We start from the raw sequence: 15,046 nt of genomic DNA, 5'->3' as shown, positions 1-15,046 counted from the left end.
GTAACAAAAGAGAGCCCGGGTCCTCTCAGCCTGTTTTACACCATCGGTCAAAGTGAAAATTTCCCCCTCAGTGCGATAAACTCATCAAAACTGATACTTACCAACAAAAAAGCTAAACTTTATGTAAAAGTATAAAGCAGGCAAATGCGAACCCCACCCCCATTATTCACCTCATCTGATGTTTCTTTCTGGAAGTTGCGAGAGACTTGTAACGGATCGCCCGTTTCACACTCCTGCCAAAAGTTTAAATTAGGCTCACTGATTTTCAAATAGATGGCCCTACCTGAAATGTTAATCTGTTTTTTTCTTTAAATGTTCATAGCTCCACTGGGTAATTCCATGTATTTTTCTATTCCTTGTTCCAGAATTCCAGTATTAACCAGGTCTCTTTATCCTTGGGAAATATTAATGGGCGCAATTTCGTTGCACTGACCTCATAGAAAGAATGATTTCTCGTCCCGATATCTGGATACTCTTTGATATGTAGTTGTTTCATATTGGCTTGACTTGCTGATATCAAACGGAATTTTCGCCGTTGTTCACAACCATTTCCTCATCGGAGCTTCAGTTCAGATGCTTGAGAGTGCAAAGATCTGAAAACCTCAGTTTGCTGGAAACATTGACCACGTCCGAAGTTTCTGCCAATACAGAAAAAATATCGCCTGCTGTTTTCCATTGCGTCATTTCCTGTCGGCTCCATCATTATAAAGAAATGAATTTTAACCTTCTGCCATTAGTCCCGCGAATTATTTAGAAGTAAAATTATCGACGGAAAGGATGGTTTCCAGTCTCAGACTCTGGATTGTGACTCTTGTCTTTGGTAAGTAGTTTCATTAATTTACTTGTTGATATAAAGCGAAACACATGGTAACCCATGAATTCTATTTCACTTACACATGCTATCAACTTGACATATAACATTTCATTTCAGTTCAGTTAGTTACTAGAGGGTGTAATTTTACCCCTTCAGTTCTGTTCTATCCTGCCATTAGATGTGGATGTACCATTGTTATCCAAGTGCCCATCATTTTCTTACAGCGCAGTGAGTACCCACTCCAGATGTTCATAGCCCAGCTCGATTCGTCTTCACTAGAGGTCCACACAAGTGCACAGCCTACCATTAATAATCGGTTATAACCTAGTTATGCCTGTCTTTTGTGAGATATGTCGAGCATTCTTTGTTCCAGTCCGACTCAGGCCCCCTCCCCAACTCTTTTTCCGGTACATTGATAACTGTTTCGGTGCCGTTTCCTGCTCCTGCCCCGAACTGGAAAACTTTATCAACTTTGCTTCCAATTTCCACCCTTCTCTCACCTTTACATGGTCCATCTCTGACACTTCCCTTCCCTTCCTCGACTTCTCTGTCTCTATCTCTGGGGTTAGGTTGTCTACTAATATCCATTATAAGCCCACCGACTCCTACAGCTACCACGACTACACTTCTTCACACCCTACCTTCTGTAAGGACTCCATTCCATTCTCCCAATTTCTCCATCTTCGACGCATCTACTCTGATGATGCTACTTTCCATGACGGTGCTTCTGGTATGACCTCCTTTTTCCTCAACCGAGGATTCCCCCCCCCACTGTTGTAGACAGGGCCCTCAACCGTGTCCGGCACATTTCCCGTACCTTTACCCTTTCCCTCCCTCCCAGAAACGTGACAGGGTTCCCCTTGTCTGCACTTTCCACCGCATCAGCCTCCATATCCAAAGGATCATCCTCCGCCATTTCCGCCACCTCCAGCGTGATGCCAAACGCATCTTCCCCTCCCTTCCCCTGTCAGCATTCTGAAGGGATCGTTTCCTCCGTGACACCCTGGTCCACTCCTCCATTACCCCCACCACCTCATCCCCATCCCATGGCACCTTCCCCTGCAATCGCAGGAGGTGTAATACCTGCCCATTTAACTCCTCTCTCCTCACTCTCCCAGGCCCGAAACACTCCTTTCAGTTGAAGAAGAGATTTACTTGTACTTCTTTCAATGTAGTATACTATGCTCCAACACTCTGATTCCCACCTGAAGCTAAAGACCAGTTCTATGAACAACTCCATAACATCATTAGCAGCATCCCCAACACCGAACACCTATTCCTGCTGGGGGACATTAATGCCAGGGTTGGGGCCGACCATGACTCATGGCCCTCCTGCCTTGGGCGCTATGCCGTTGGAAGGATGAATGAGAACGGGCAGAGTCTGCTTGAGTTGTGTACCTATCATAACCTCTGCATCACCAACTCGTTCTTTCACACTAAACCCTGTCACCAGGTTTCATGGAGGCACCCAAGATCGCGTCGTTGGCACCAGCTAGACCTCATTGTCACAAGGCGAGCCGCCTTAAACAGTGTTCAAATCACACGCAGCTTCCACAGTGTGGACTGCGACACCGACCACTCCCTTGTGTGCAGCAAGGTTAGACTCAGACCAAAGAAGTTGCATCATTCCAAGCAGAAGGGCCACCCGCGCATCAACACGAGCAGAATTTCTCACCCACAGCTGTTACAAAAATTTCTAAATTCACTTGTAACAGCCCTTCAAAACACTCCCACAGGGGATGCTGAGACCAAGTGGGCCCTCATCAGAGACGCCATCTATGAGTCAGCTTTGACCACCTACGGCAAAAGTGCAAAGAGAAATGCAGACTGGTTTCAATCTCATAATGAAGAGCTGGAACCTGTCATAGCCGCTAAGCGCATTGCACTGTTGAACTACAAGAAAGCCCCCAGCGATTTAACATCCGCAGCACTTAAAGCAGCCAGAAGTACTGCACAAAGAATAGCTAGGTGTTGCGCAAATGACTACTGGCAACACCTATGCAGTCATATTCAGCTGGCCTCAGACACCGGAAACATCAGAGGAATGTATGATGGCATGAAGAGAGCTCTTGGGCCAACCATCAAGAAGATCGCCCCCCTCAAATCTAAATTGGGGGACATAATCACTGACCAACGCAAACAGATGGACCGCTGGGTTGAGCACTACCTAGAACTGTACTCCAGGGAGAATGCTGTCACTGAGACTGCCCTCAATGCAGCCCAGCCTCTACCAGTCATGGATGAGCTGGACATACAGCCAACCAAATCGGAACTCAGTGATGCCATTGATTCTCTAGCCAGCGGAAAAGCCCCTGGGAAGGACAGTATTACCCCTGAAATAATCAAGAGTGCCAAGCCTGCTATACTCTCAGCACTACATGAACTGCTATGCCTGTGCTAGGACGAGGGAGCAGTACCCCAGGACATGCGTGATGCCAATATCATCACCCTCTATAAAAACAAAGGTGACCGTGGTGACTGCAACAGCTACCGTGGAATCTCCCTGCTCAGCATAGTGGGGAAAGTCTTTGCTCGAGTCGCTCTGAACAGGCTCCAGAAGCTGGCCGAGCGCGTCTACCCTGAGGCACAGTGTGGCTTTCGTGCAGAGAGATCGACCATTGACATGCTGTTCTCCCTTCGTCAGATACAGGAGAAATGCCGGGAACAACAGATGCCCCTCTACATTGCTTTCATTGATCTCACCAAAGCCTTTGACCTCGTCAGCAGACGTGGTCTCTTCAGACGACTAGAAAAGATCGGATGTCCACCAAAGCTACTAAGTATCATCACCTCATTCCGTGACAATATGAAAGGCACAATTCAACATGGTGGCTCCTCATCAGAGCCCTTTCCTATCCTGAGTGGTGTGAAACAGGGCTGTGTTCTCGCACCCACACTTTTTTGGATTTTCTTCTCCCTGCTGCTTTCACATGCGTTCAAATCCTCTGAAGAAGGAATTTTCCTTCACACAAGATCAGGGGGCAGGTTGTTCAACCTTGCCCGTCTAAGAGCGAAGTCCAATGTACGGAAAGTCCTCATCAGAGAACTCCTCTTTGCTGACGATGCTGCTTTAACATCTCACACTGAAGAGTGCCTGCAGAGTCTCATCGACAGGTTTGCGGCTGCCTGCAATGAATTTGGCCTAACCATCAGCCTCAAGAAAACGAACATCATGGGGCAGGACGTCAGAAATGCTCCATCCATCAATATTGGCGACCACGCTCCGGAAGTGGTTCAAGAGTTCACCTACCTAGGCTCAACTATCACCAGTAACCTGTCTCTAGATGCAGAAATCAACAAGCGCATGGGTAAGGCTTCCACTGCTATGTCCAGACTGTCCAAGAGAGTGTGGTAAAATGGCGCACTGACACGGAACACAAAAGGCCGAGTGTATCAGGCCTGTGTCCTCAGTACCTTGCTCTGCGGCAGCGAGGCCTGGACAACGTATGCCAGCCAAGAGCGACGTCTCAATTCATTCCATCTTCGCTGCCTTCGGAGAATACTTGGCATCAGGTGGCAGGACTATATCTCCAACACAGAAGTCCTTGAAGCGGCCAACACCCGCAGCTTATACACACTACTGAGTCAGCGGCGCTTGAGATGGCTTGGCCATGTGAGCCGCATGGAAGATGGCAGGATCCCCAAAGACACATTGTACAGCGAGCTCGCCACTGCTATCAGACCCACCGGCCGTCCATGTCTCCGCTATAAAGACGTCTGCAAACGCGACATGAAATCCTGTGACATTGATCACAAGTCGTGGGAGTCAGTTGCCAGCATTCGCCAGAGCTGGCGGGCAGCCATAAAGACAGGGCTAAATTGTGGCGAGTCGAAGAGACTTAGTAGTTGGCAGGAAAAAAGACAGAGGCGCAAGGGGAGAGCCAACTGTGCAACAGCCCCGACAAACAAATTTCTCTGCAGCACCTGTGGAAGAGCCTGTCACTCCAGAATTGGCCTTTATAGCCACTTCAGGCGCTGCTTCACAAACCACTGACCACCTCCAGGCGCGTATCCATTGTCTCTCGAGATAAGGAGGCCCAAAAAAAGAAAGAATACTGTATTCGCTGCTCACAATGTGGTCTCCTCTACATTGGGGAGACCAAGCGCAGACTGGGTGACCGTTTTGCGGAACACCTCCACTCGGTCCGCAAGCAGGACCCTGAGCTTCCGGTTGCTTGCCATTTCAACACTCCCCCCTGCTCTCATGCTCACATCTCTGTCCTGGGATTGCTGCAGTGTTCCAGTGAACATCAACGCAAGCTAGAGGAACAGCATCTCATCTACCGATTAGGCACACTACAGCCTGCCGGACTGAACATTGAGTTCAATAATTTCAGAGCATGACAGCCCCCCATTTTACTTTCATTTTAGTTGTTTTTTCTTTTTTTCTTCTTTTTTTCTTTTTTACATGTTTTGCAATCTTTATTTTGCATTTATTTCATTTCATCTTAGTTTGTTCAGTTTGCTTACCCACTGTTTGTTTTCATGTTTGCACTTGCTGCTGTTCAATATGCAATCCGTTGACACCTATTCTGTACTAATACTTTGTCTTTCAACACAACGTTAACATATTTTTTGCCTTTGCTCCATGACTTTTTGGTCAGCTATGTGACCTTGTCCAATCTACACCTTCTCCTTTGTTATCTCGTGCCCCACCCCACCTCACTTGCTTATAACCTGTGACATTTTTAATATTTGTCTGTTCCGAAGAAGGGTCACTGACCCGAAACGTTAACTCTGCTTCTCTTTCCACAGATGCTGCCAGACCTGCTGAGTGGTTCCAGCATTTCTTGTTTTTCTTAATAATCGGGACTGATAAAAGAGCGATTTCCCCTCTTTATTCCATGGTTTCCGAGACGAATTGTCCTTCACTGGCGACACCTATTTCTGCAAAGATGGCAACTTGATATTGGGATCTTGTGATCTCAATGCCGCAGTGATAGACCGACGTAACTAATTGATTTACACCAATACAGTATCTACTTTAAATACTAAATGCAATATTATGTCATGCGATTTCTCAGAAAAATAGCAAACAAGTACGCCCGTGATTATGCTATGTTTATTTAATACAATTTTGGAGCAGATTGAACACGAACCTAGTGAGAAAGATGTACTGTTGGCAATAATACAAACAGGGGATATATTATGCACTCCGCCCGATCTTCCTTCCATTTCAAGCAGGAAAAAAGGGGAGGTGTATAATTGGCGGCAGATCCGATATCGCCGGTTTTACACTTAGCGAAAAGCTAAAATTATCCACAGTATAGATAAATTTAGAAGCAAGTTCCATAATTGCTTTGAAAAAACAAAACAACAATCAAATCGATGAGCGAAATTTAATACATTTAAAGAACGTCTTTATCTGTACGATTGAGCGATTGGACTGCAATTAGATCTTGGAGTCCTGCACATTGCTTTCTTTCTGTTAATGGCATGCACTTGACATTGTGCTCATGAGAACGTTATGTACAACAGCGGTGCATTTTGAAGATTTTTTTATATCGCCTGTACTTCTTCTGTGCGCTTTTAAGCTGCATATTTCTGGCTATAATTTCAAATATATAACAATTTGAAATGTAATATGTAACACTGTGTGCTCTATATTGCTATGGAAGGATTAACTCGCATATAATGTATCTTTTAAAGGCACTATTTAACCTTTACTGCAATTTGATGGGTACAAATGTTTACAAATATAAATCAGCTCATTTTCATGAATGTCCTCCCTAATCTTCATCAAAGTAACAAAAATGTTATGCTTATACTTGAAAAAACTGAAGTTGTGTATGATACTTATTGGCCCACTATTATAGTGAAAGAGTTAATCACTTTATTTTCGTCGATGAATGTCCGTAATCGAAGACCGCACTTGAGACAAGCGCACATCAGCATCGCTCCGTGAGCGATGCTTATTTTAGGAGCGGAATTTCAAACACGTCTAAGCACAGCGTAAGTTTCTGGCTTCAGTGTGAAACATTGCATGCTCTTTTACAGCAGTGAATGCAAAGAACGTTGTGGTTGTTCAAAGCCCGGCATCCATTAATATAACCGAGGGGAAGATAGCGGTTCTGTACTGTATGTACGAGAGACTTAGGGGAGTAGGTGCCTGCAAGTGGTACAAGAACAGTAGAGGTGGAATTGAACTTTCCAACAGTACACCAGAATACAAAGGCCGAGTCATTGGACCAAATAGGGAACAAATCGACGGAAAGACTGGGGCTTCGATTCAATTAACAAACGTGACAGTGCGCGATTCGGGAACTTATTATTGCAAGGTGGAATTTATAACCCCTGGTGAATATTATGGGCAAGGAACAACACTTGTTGTGACAGGTGAGCATGTTACCTGCTGTTGGTTTTATGAGTTTGTTTAAAAAATAGATTAAAGGGAGCACTTCACTGTTGAAGTAAAATTAAATTTACGAATATCGGGTGTAATTTAAAATAACTTGCCGGGCTGGAAATGCACGGGATAGGATAGAACTCCGGTTTACACCACATCAGTATTATTCTTCATGGAATTTAACAGCGAGTAAAATGCGGCGAGTTATAATACCAGCGTTCACCAGATCAAGCCAGTTCCTAGACAGATGGGTCAGGGTCAAATTATCTCTCATCAAATGCAGCATTTTTGCATCTAACTTTTGAAGGGTTAAAGTGTTACTTAAAGCACGTAGTTATGGTGGGGGAGGAGGCAAGCGTTAAGAAAGAAGAAAGTAACCTTTGTTTTCTTATCGTAGTGAGAGCGAGAAATCAATCGCAACAGCCGCGTAGTTCCATGGATGTGCAGACAACCCTGTTTATAATAGCAACTTTATTTCTGCTGACGCTATTCTCAGCGATAACCACTGTCATTTCCTACAGAAACAAAACTAAAGGTATTTATCGTTTTTGTATACTATCTCAAACTGTGGTAATCATATCAATTGTATTTTTATAAAATAGTACTCCAACTTTATGCTAACATTTTTGAATCCTCTACTTTCCCCAAATGGACGTTCAGCAATCACAAATTGTGAAATTAAACAAATCTGTTTCCATGTGTTGGTATGTGTTTTCGTTTTGAAATTGATGACAACGTTTAATCCTCTCAATTTCCCCCAATTATTTAGATAGGAACGTGAAATCACTGAAGATGTTTTGTACAAAGACCGGAAGTCTCCACGATTCCAAAGGTAATTCTAGCAGAGAAGAAAAAATTGCATTCACCCTTTCATTGTGAGTTTGACTGTTCCCTATTTATTGTGAAAAGAGAAACGTGCCTTTCTTTGTAATTTCACTGCAATCAGACGAAATTGCCCATTATCTTGCTGAATAATAAATACCAACAAAGGGCTAGTTCAGACCAAGTTTACTCTTCAGATGCAGTGGGGTTAGAAAGGGGAGATAAATGCACCAGACATAACATTTTGAAAAAATATATTTTCATGCAATACAGGTTGAGGAACTGGGAGATTCAGTAATGAGGAGCTACAGTGCCACCATTGACAGGACTGTAGCATTTCAGGGCCACTAGTTTTTTTTGTAAACGTGGGCATATGACATCATCCATCAAATATTAACATCGTACCTCTGCATGTCTTTTCCTTTTAAAAAATCTGACATTCTGTTTTCACGTTTTGTCACAAATTTGGGTCAACGTTTTGTAATTCTAAACTTCTAATTCCACTCATTTACAATGGAAACTAGCTTAACCTACTTGTCGCACTTCAGTTACACGCTTCCCCTGTGGTCGATTGGTCACACATCAGTTTTGCATCTCACTTCGCCTCGCTAATACTTTATATTACTGCGTTCCAATGAGCTCCCCTCAGCTTCCCAAATTGGCGTAAGTTTTACTATTTATTTGTCAGCACGAAAATAAAATCGAATTCTTATAATGTATTTTTATAATATATATATCAGCTACTTACGCGCTTCCTTTCAACGAAATCTTGCATGCGAGTATATTAACAAGAAGCAGGAGTAGGTTATTCGGCCCCTCGAGCCTGCTCCGCCATTCTGCAAGATTATGACTGATCTGTATGTGGACTCAACTCCACTTTCCTTCCAATCACCGATCTCTTTGACTCCCTTGTTTGTCTATAATCTGTCTACCTCTGCCTTAAAACAAAACATTCAATGACCCTGCCTCTGCCGCTATCCGGGAAATAGAGTTCCTCAGACTCAGGATCCTCTGAGAGAAAAAAAAACTCATCTGTCTTAAATGGGACAGCCCTTATTTTTAAACTGTGCCCTCCAGCTTTAGTTTCCCTCACAAGGAGAAACATTCTCTCAATATTCACCCTGTCAGGTCCCCTCAGATCTTATACATTTCAATAGGATCACCTCTCATCCTTCTAAACTCCACTGAATACAGACACAACCTGTACAACCTTTCCTCATAAGATAACCATCTCATCCCAGGAATTAGTCGAGTGAACCTTCTCTGATGCAATCATATCCGTTCTTAAGTAAGGAGACCAAAACTGTACACGATACTCTCGATGTGGTCTCAGCAATGCTCTGTACATATGTAGAAAAACATCTCTACTTTTGTATTCCATTCCCCTTGCATTAAATGACAACATTGTATTTTTCTTCCTAATCACTTGCTGTACCTGGATACTAACGTGTTATGCTTCATGTACGAGGACACCCAGATCCCTCTGCATATCAGATCTCTGCAATCTCTCTACATTTAAAGAGTATGTTGCTGTTCCATTTTCTGGTCAAAGTGGACAAGTTCACGCTTTTCCACATTATACTCCATCTGCCAAATCTTTGCCCACTCACTTAACCTATCGATATCCCCTGGAAGGCTCCTTATGTCCTCTTCACAATATACTGTCTTACCTATCTTTGTGTCATCAGCAAATTAGCAACTGTACATTCTGTCCCTTCATCCTGTCATTGACTAGTGTTATTTTTTTCTCCTCGGATTAATAGTTTGTGTGTGCCTTTAAGACTCTGTTAAAAAACAAGGCACTTTTAAGGGAGAGAAGGGGCCGGAACGTGTGAGACACAGTGTTCAGCAGTTTCATTTTTGTTTCCTTGGGCAACAGCCTTTAATGTGGTACCTTGTCAAAGGTCTGCTGGAAATCCAAGTACACCACATCCACATGTTCCCCTTCCTCCACGTTGCTGGTTAATCCCTCAAAGAACTCTAATAACTTATTTAAACACGAATTCCCTTGCACAAACCAGGTTAGCTCTTCCTGGTTGCATTGAGATCTTCTAAATGAACTGCTATAACATATTTTGCAATAGATTCCAGCATTTTCTCTATCCCTTTTATCAATACAATAATATCTACATTATGGGTGTGCTTTATATTTTGTGATAGTACAGTTGGATAGTAAACTGGCTGAGTTCGAATCATAACGGGAGCGAGGTTGGGAGTGCTGAGTGGCGATTTCTGGACGCTGATCTTTCTAACATGTTACATTTTCTCTCTGACACATTATACAGAGAAACGTGATGAAGGACCTTCGTCCGGAGTTGGAAATCAGGTACATGACACCTCAAAATGAGCAGGCGTGTGCTTATCTTCTTAAACAAGTGATACTTGTTCGATGAATGTTGATGATATTTATCATTAGATCTTTTAGTATATACCCAAAAATAAAATCTGTTCTTGAGACGTTGAATTAAAACGTGTAGACGTAATAAGCATGCAATCCATGCAAAAGTACTAAAACATCCACTGAGAAGATAGTATTTACAATTGCACTTAATGATGTAAGTGCAATACTGTTTCGAGCTTCGTTCTTTAGGCTGCTCAAAACCTCTCAAATCCCAATGCTCATTACAAACTATCACTTTTATATAATTCCCTCACACCTACCACTATGACTCTCCCAAAAATACAACTCCATGTCAAGCTACTATAATCGACCTTATCAACAACTTAAATTAATGAACTGTTTTCCTTACCAACAAGCTGTATTTATGTTGGCACACCTCTCCTCGTTAAGTATCTTATCGCTAATTTTGTTCTTGTTAAATATAATTGCCATTTCCTCAAAGGAAATATCTAACCTTTTTTTAAAATTTCCTTCTCATGCTATACAAACCCGAATTGTATATATGCTATTTACTCAGATGTTTTTCTGCTTCAGGAATAACTAATGTCCTTGCATCCATGTCATTCAATACAGCTTCTCGAAACTTACAAGCCAGTGTATAATTAAGATTCCTCATTATGAAGTTGGTTACTTTGTATTAAATGCAGCCAATGTCTTAGGGTCAATCTCAGTTCTAACGCTGAATGATCACTACTTTTAAAATGTTTTTTTTTCTTTCTCTGCTTAACAAAAAAGTTAGAAGATAATATTTCTATGATATCAAGAAAATAGATATCATTCTTACACTAGCAGATTAGAATTCAGTCCGAGTAAACTCTTCCCACACTTGTAACAAATCTGTAAGAATATGCCCTTACATTTCTTTTCAATTTCAAACTATTTGAAATTTCATCCTGGTGTTAAGCACTGCAGCTTAATTTGGTTACAATCGTGGTTCCAATCAAAATTCCGAACAATCGATATTGTTGAATATTTTTCTTCATCTCCTTGATGTTGAGTTATGGTTCTAGAGTTGCCAGTTGTTCATCTGAAGCGCGCACCGGTGTTAAATCTTCAGCTGTGAGCCTCGATAGGGAGCGTCGTCGGCTTCTCGAGCTATAAATGAACATCAGAGCGAATACCTTTGTTGTTGCACTTTCCAAAAGGCATTCAGTAGCAATGAAAGCTACTATTGCTTATTTTTTACCAATCTAGTCAAAGGGTGCTAAAGTCATTTATAGCGCCCATTCAGCTAGCTTATCAGAGCTCAGCTAAAAGAATCAGCCCAGGATCCTTTTATTTTCTATCATTCACTACTGCTTCAAGTAATGCACTTGTAACATCTGACAATGCTTAAATATAAAATATTATTAATAGCAATAATTTTGATAGTAAATCAATCCAGAATTATTCATATGAAATGCTAACCATATTATTGTCATTTTATAATGCCTCTAAGAATCTGAAAGCAGGTTAATGAGTTGACTGTGTCATTGTCACAGTCAGTAAATGAATATATTTGTCTATACATGATAGAAATCGAATTCACTTAGTAGCTAGTGTTGGCAACTCCATGGTACAGGCAACTGCTTAACTCTAGGATGTCATTTTAAAGTTTCAGTGCTAAATGTTGACTGAAACGCCTGAGGAAAAACAGTGGCAAAGGAAACTGGACAGGATATGCATCGATACTGTTATGACTAGGTGAGAAAGAGGTCTAGGGGTCTCCTTTCAGCCTTCACCTGGTCTGACTCTAACAGGATTTAATTTTAAATGCACCGTGTTTTGAGCTCCCCCTTGGTGAATCCATGTTCACCTCTTTCCAATTATAAGGAAAGAAATGAGCACAAACAGGTTTTCTTAGGTTTAAAGAAGAAAAGTGAAATTTAGTAAAACTTAAACTTAAACTCTATTTCGGTTATCACCTACTGATAAATGCCGCTCCACAAGCTAGCATGCAGACGTCATATGCCCATGCAAATAGAGACAGAACAAAGCAGGATAAAAATACAGTGGAAAGGTTTGAGGCACTTTCTGAAGAGTTTCTTGTGACTGTGCTTCGAGCTCACTGTGGAGTCCTTTTGTAGGTACTTCTTGCTTTACGTTGGAGCCCAGTATTCTTCTTAAACTTTGTTCACTGTAGGACACTTTTCTCTCTTTGTGTTCCTGCATCTTCAATAGATTCCAAAGCAGATGAGAACGAGATGAGAACAGACAGGGGAGAGATGTTCTCAATCCAGGAGCCAGGAGCATTCTGAGTTCAAATTCTAAGTGGCGAGTTCAAAAGAAAAACTTGCAACAGCCAGTTAGTCATGTGACTAAATTCGTCTGACCACGTATTCTGTGTATTGAGAGCGGAGGATGGCTCCCTTGTTCCTACACTGTCTGCTAGTATGCAAAAATGTCTTGCTCCTGCCAGGGGCTTGGCAACCCCTTGTAGTAGGTCTTATTTTCTTTCCAGCAACATTTTGAAATTTAATGTCCATGTAGCAAAATTAATATGCCTCATTATTTTCAGGTGGAGGCTTGCATGACAATACACAACAAAGATTTCTAATGTACGAATGAATATTTAAGTGTTGTTCGATTAAAACAAAACAACTGAACATTTATTTCCCTATAAATAATACATTTAGTAATGTACTTTATTTCTCTTCAAATAGGCAAATGAAGACGATAATGTGCAATATTCTGCACTGAACGTCAATGAAAGAGAGGAAAAACGCCGATCATCTGTAGATAAAGACAAAGTTGCGTGTGGTTTGTTAAAAGATTGATCTTCAAGGCAGTTAGCATGTTCGCGTGCACCATTATACATTATTGCACATTATGGAGGCATGCAACTCAAACGATCTATCTAATTGTTTGTCTAGCTATCCTGCATAATATTATTACTACTAGTCATTTGGCAGTACATAACTTGAATATTGCTGAAAATAGAGACATTTTGTCGAAGCTTTTCATTTGCACTCATCATGACAAATTGAAAGCATACTAATGTAAGGAAAACAACACATATATACTGTATGACAAGAGAGTGCTGATTGGTTGGCAAGTGGACTCTGATTAGTAGAAGCGTTGCCATGGAGAATGCACCCGTTTATGGTGACTGATAATGAACTACCAAGCTTTGTTTGAAGTTTAAACCAGACAATCTGACTCCAATTGGTCAAAGCATTGCCCTGAGAAATGAACCAGCCAATGGCTGGCACATATTTTGTTTAACTGAAACAAGAGCAATGTGTGCACATGTTATGTCTGTCTGTAAAAAAAGGGCCCTGTGTATTAATATATGTAGTTTCCAGTCCACACAAATGAGCCACACTGTGAGTTTGACTGACAATCTTAAATTGGTTGCCAGGCGTAATTCCTAACACACTGAGGATAATTTAGCAAATGTTGTCGATTCACAGAATCACATTGAACTTATGAACTTTGAAACTCGTGCAGTTGAGTTCAGTTTTACATATCAGCTGCTTTCCCTTACATTGGTATCCTGCAATTTGTCCTGGTGAGTGCAAGGCGAAATGCTTCGACAACATATCTTTATTTCCAGCTATTATTACTAATAGCAATCACATTGATAAGTCTATCAAGAATTATTTATATGTTTCTAGAAAAATATTATTGTGTTATTGTATATTTTCATAACGCTAAGAAATAGAAACATGATTAATAAATTGCCCATGTTTTTTCTCATCGTCAGTTGATGAATATATTTCTAGTATTCAGGATATCGATCAAGTTCTCTTAGTAGAGTAGCCAGAAAAGGCAGCTATATTGTTATAAGTAACTGGTTAATTACCGTATTGCCATTGTAAAGTTTTAATTCTAAATTTTGAAACGAAAGGTTGAGGAAAATTGCAGCAAAAGAAGTTGGATAGAAAATGCCATAATATCTCTAATATATGAAAACACTTTATATGCAGTTCGATGATGGCAAACATAAAAAGACTTTATTTCTTTGTAAGTAAATTAAATCAATATTTTGTTTCTCTTTAAACAGACAAATGAAGCGGACAATGTACAATATTGTACACTGACCTTCAATGAAGGAAAGCAAAACAACCGTTCATCCGATGATAAAAAATAAGGTTGCGTGTGTATTTGTGGGATTACAGCATTGATCTTGAAGCCATTTAACATGTTATCATCCAATATTAAACATTATTGCACATTGTGGAGACATGTAACTCAACTCATCCATCCATCCATCCATCTATCTATCTATCTATCTATCTATCTATCTATCTATCTATCTATCTATTTATCGATCAGTCTATCTATCTGTCTATCTATCCACATTTTTCGAAATTTGCTTTGTATTTAACTGGCATTTTCTCATTGAAGCCAATGGAATTGTTACCTCTCTGTAAGTTTTCCAGTGCTGGTGCGATTAAGTGAAACAAATTCTCTTGTATGTAGCGATTTGAGACTATTTACATTCGCTTTGGTTGTTATAAGATAAACTCATTCGAAACATCGATGGAAGAATTCAATGTTTCTTTCCTTGCAATTTCTACAATTTCCCTACAAACTGTAATCTAAGGAAATGTTCTCACACGTTTATAGATGTAGCGACATAGTATCCAGAAGGTATACCCCTCTTCCAGTTTTGTAGCATCAGCCAAATAATGTGTTGCAACGTTTGTACAGCAGAGTAAATTATTTGAACTCTGCATAA

General features: G+C 41.1%; 1 protein-coding gene across 2 annotated transcripts; it reads left to right on the top strand.

The window, feature by feature from the left end:
• The first annotated feature begins 746 nt into the window (after window positions 1–746).
• Window positions 747–14,783, top strand: LOC137345991 (natural cytotoxicity triggering receptor 3-like). Of its 2 annotated transcripts, none has more exons than XM_068009279.1 (7): window positions 747–820; window positions 6,812–7,150; window positions 7,558–7,695; window positions 7,930–7,992; window positions 10,268–10,308; window positions 13,026–13,112; window positions 14,369–14,783. In XM_068009279.1, exons 1-7 carry the CDS (start codon window positions 778–780, stop codon window positions 14,453–14,455), a joined length of 798 nt encoding a protein of 265 aa, XP_067865380.1. In that variant the 5' UTR covers window positions 747–777; the 3' UTR covers window positions 14,456–14,783. The 2 variants fall into 2 exon arrangements, with proteins under 2 accessions (XP_067865380.1, XP_067865381.1); XM_068009280.1 differs by having other exon boundaries at window positions 749–820; window positions 6,815–7,150.
• Window positions 14,784–15,046: the final 263 nt, after the last annotated feature.

This window comes from Heterodontus francisci, chromosome 29 (assembly GCF_036365525.1).
Source record: "Heterodontus francisci isolate sHetFra1 chromosome 29, sHetFra1.hap1, whole genome shotgun sequence".
In the NCBI taxonomy this organism is placed as follows: domain Eukaryota; kingdom Metazoa; phylum Chordata; class Chondrichthyes; order Heterodontiformes; family Heterodontidae; genus Heterodontus; species Heterodontus francisci.
Note: the sequence above shows the minus strand (reverse complement) of the source record. Positions and strands in the feature narration are given on the sequence as shown.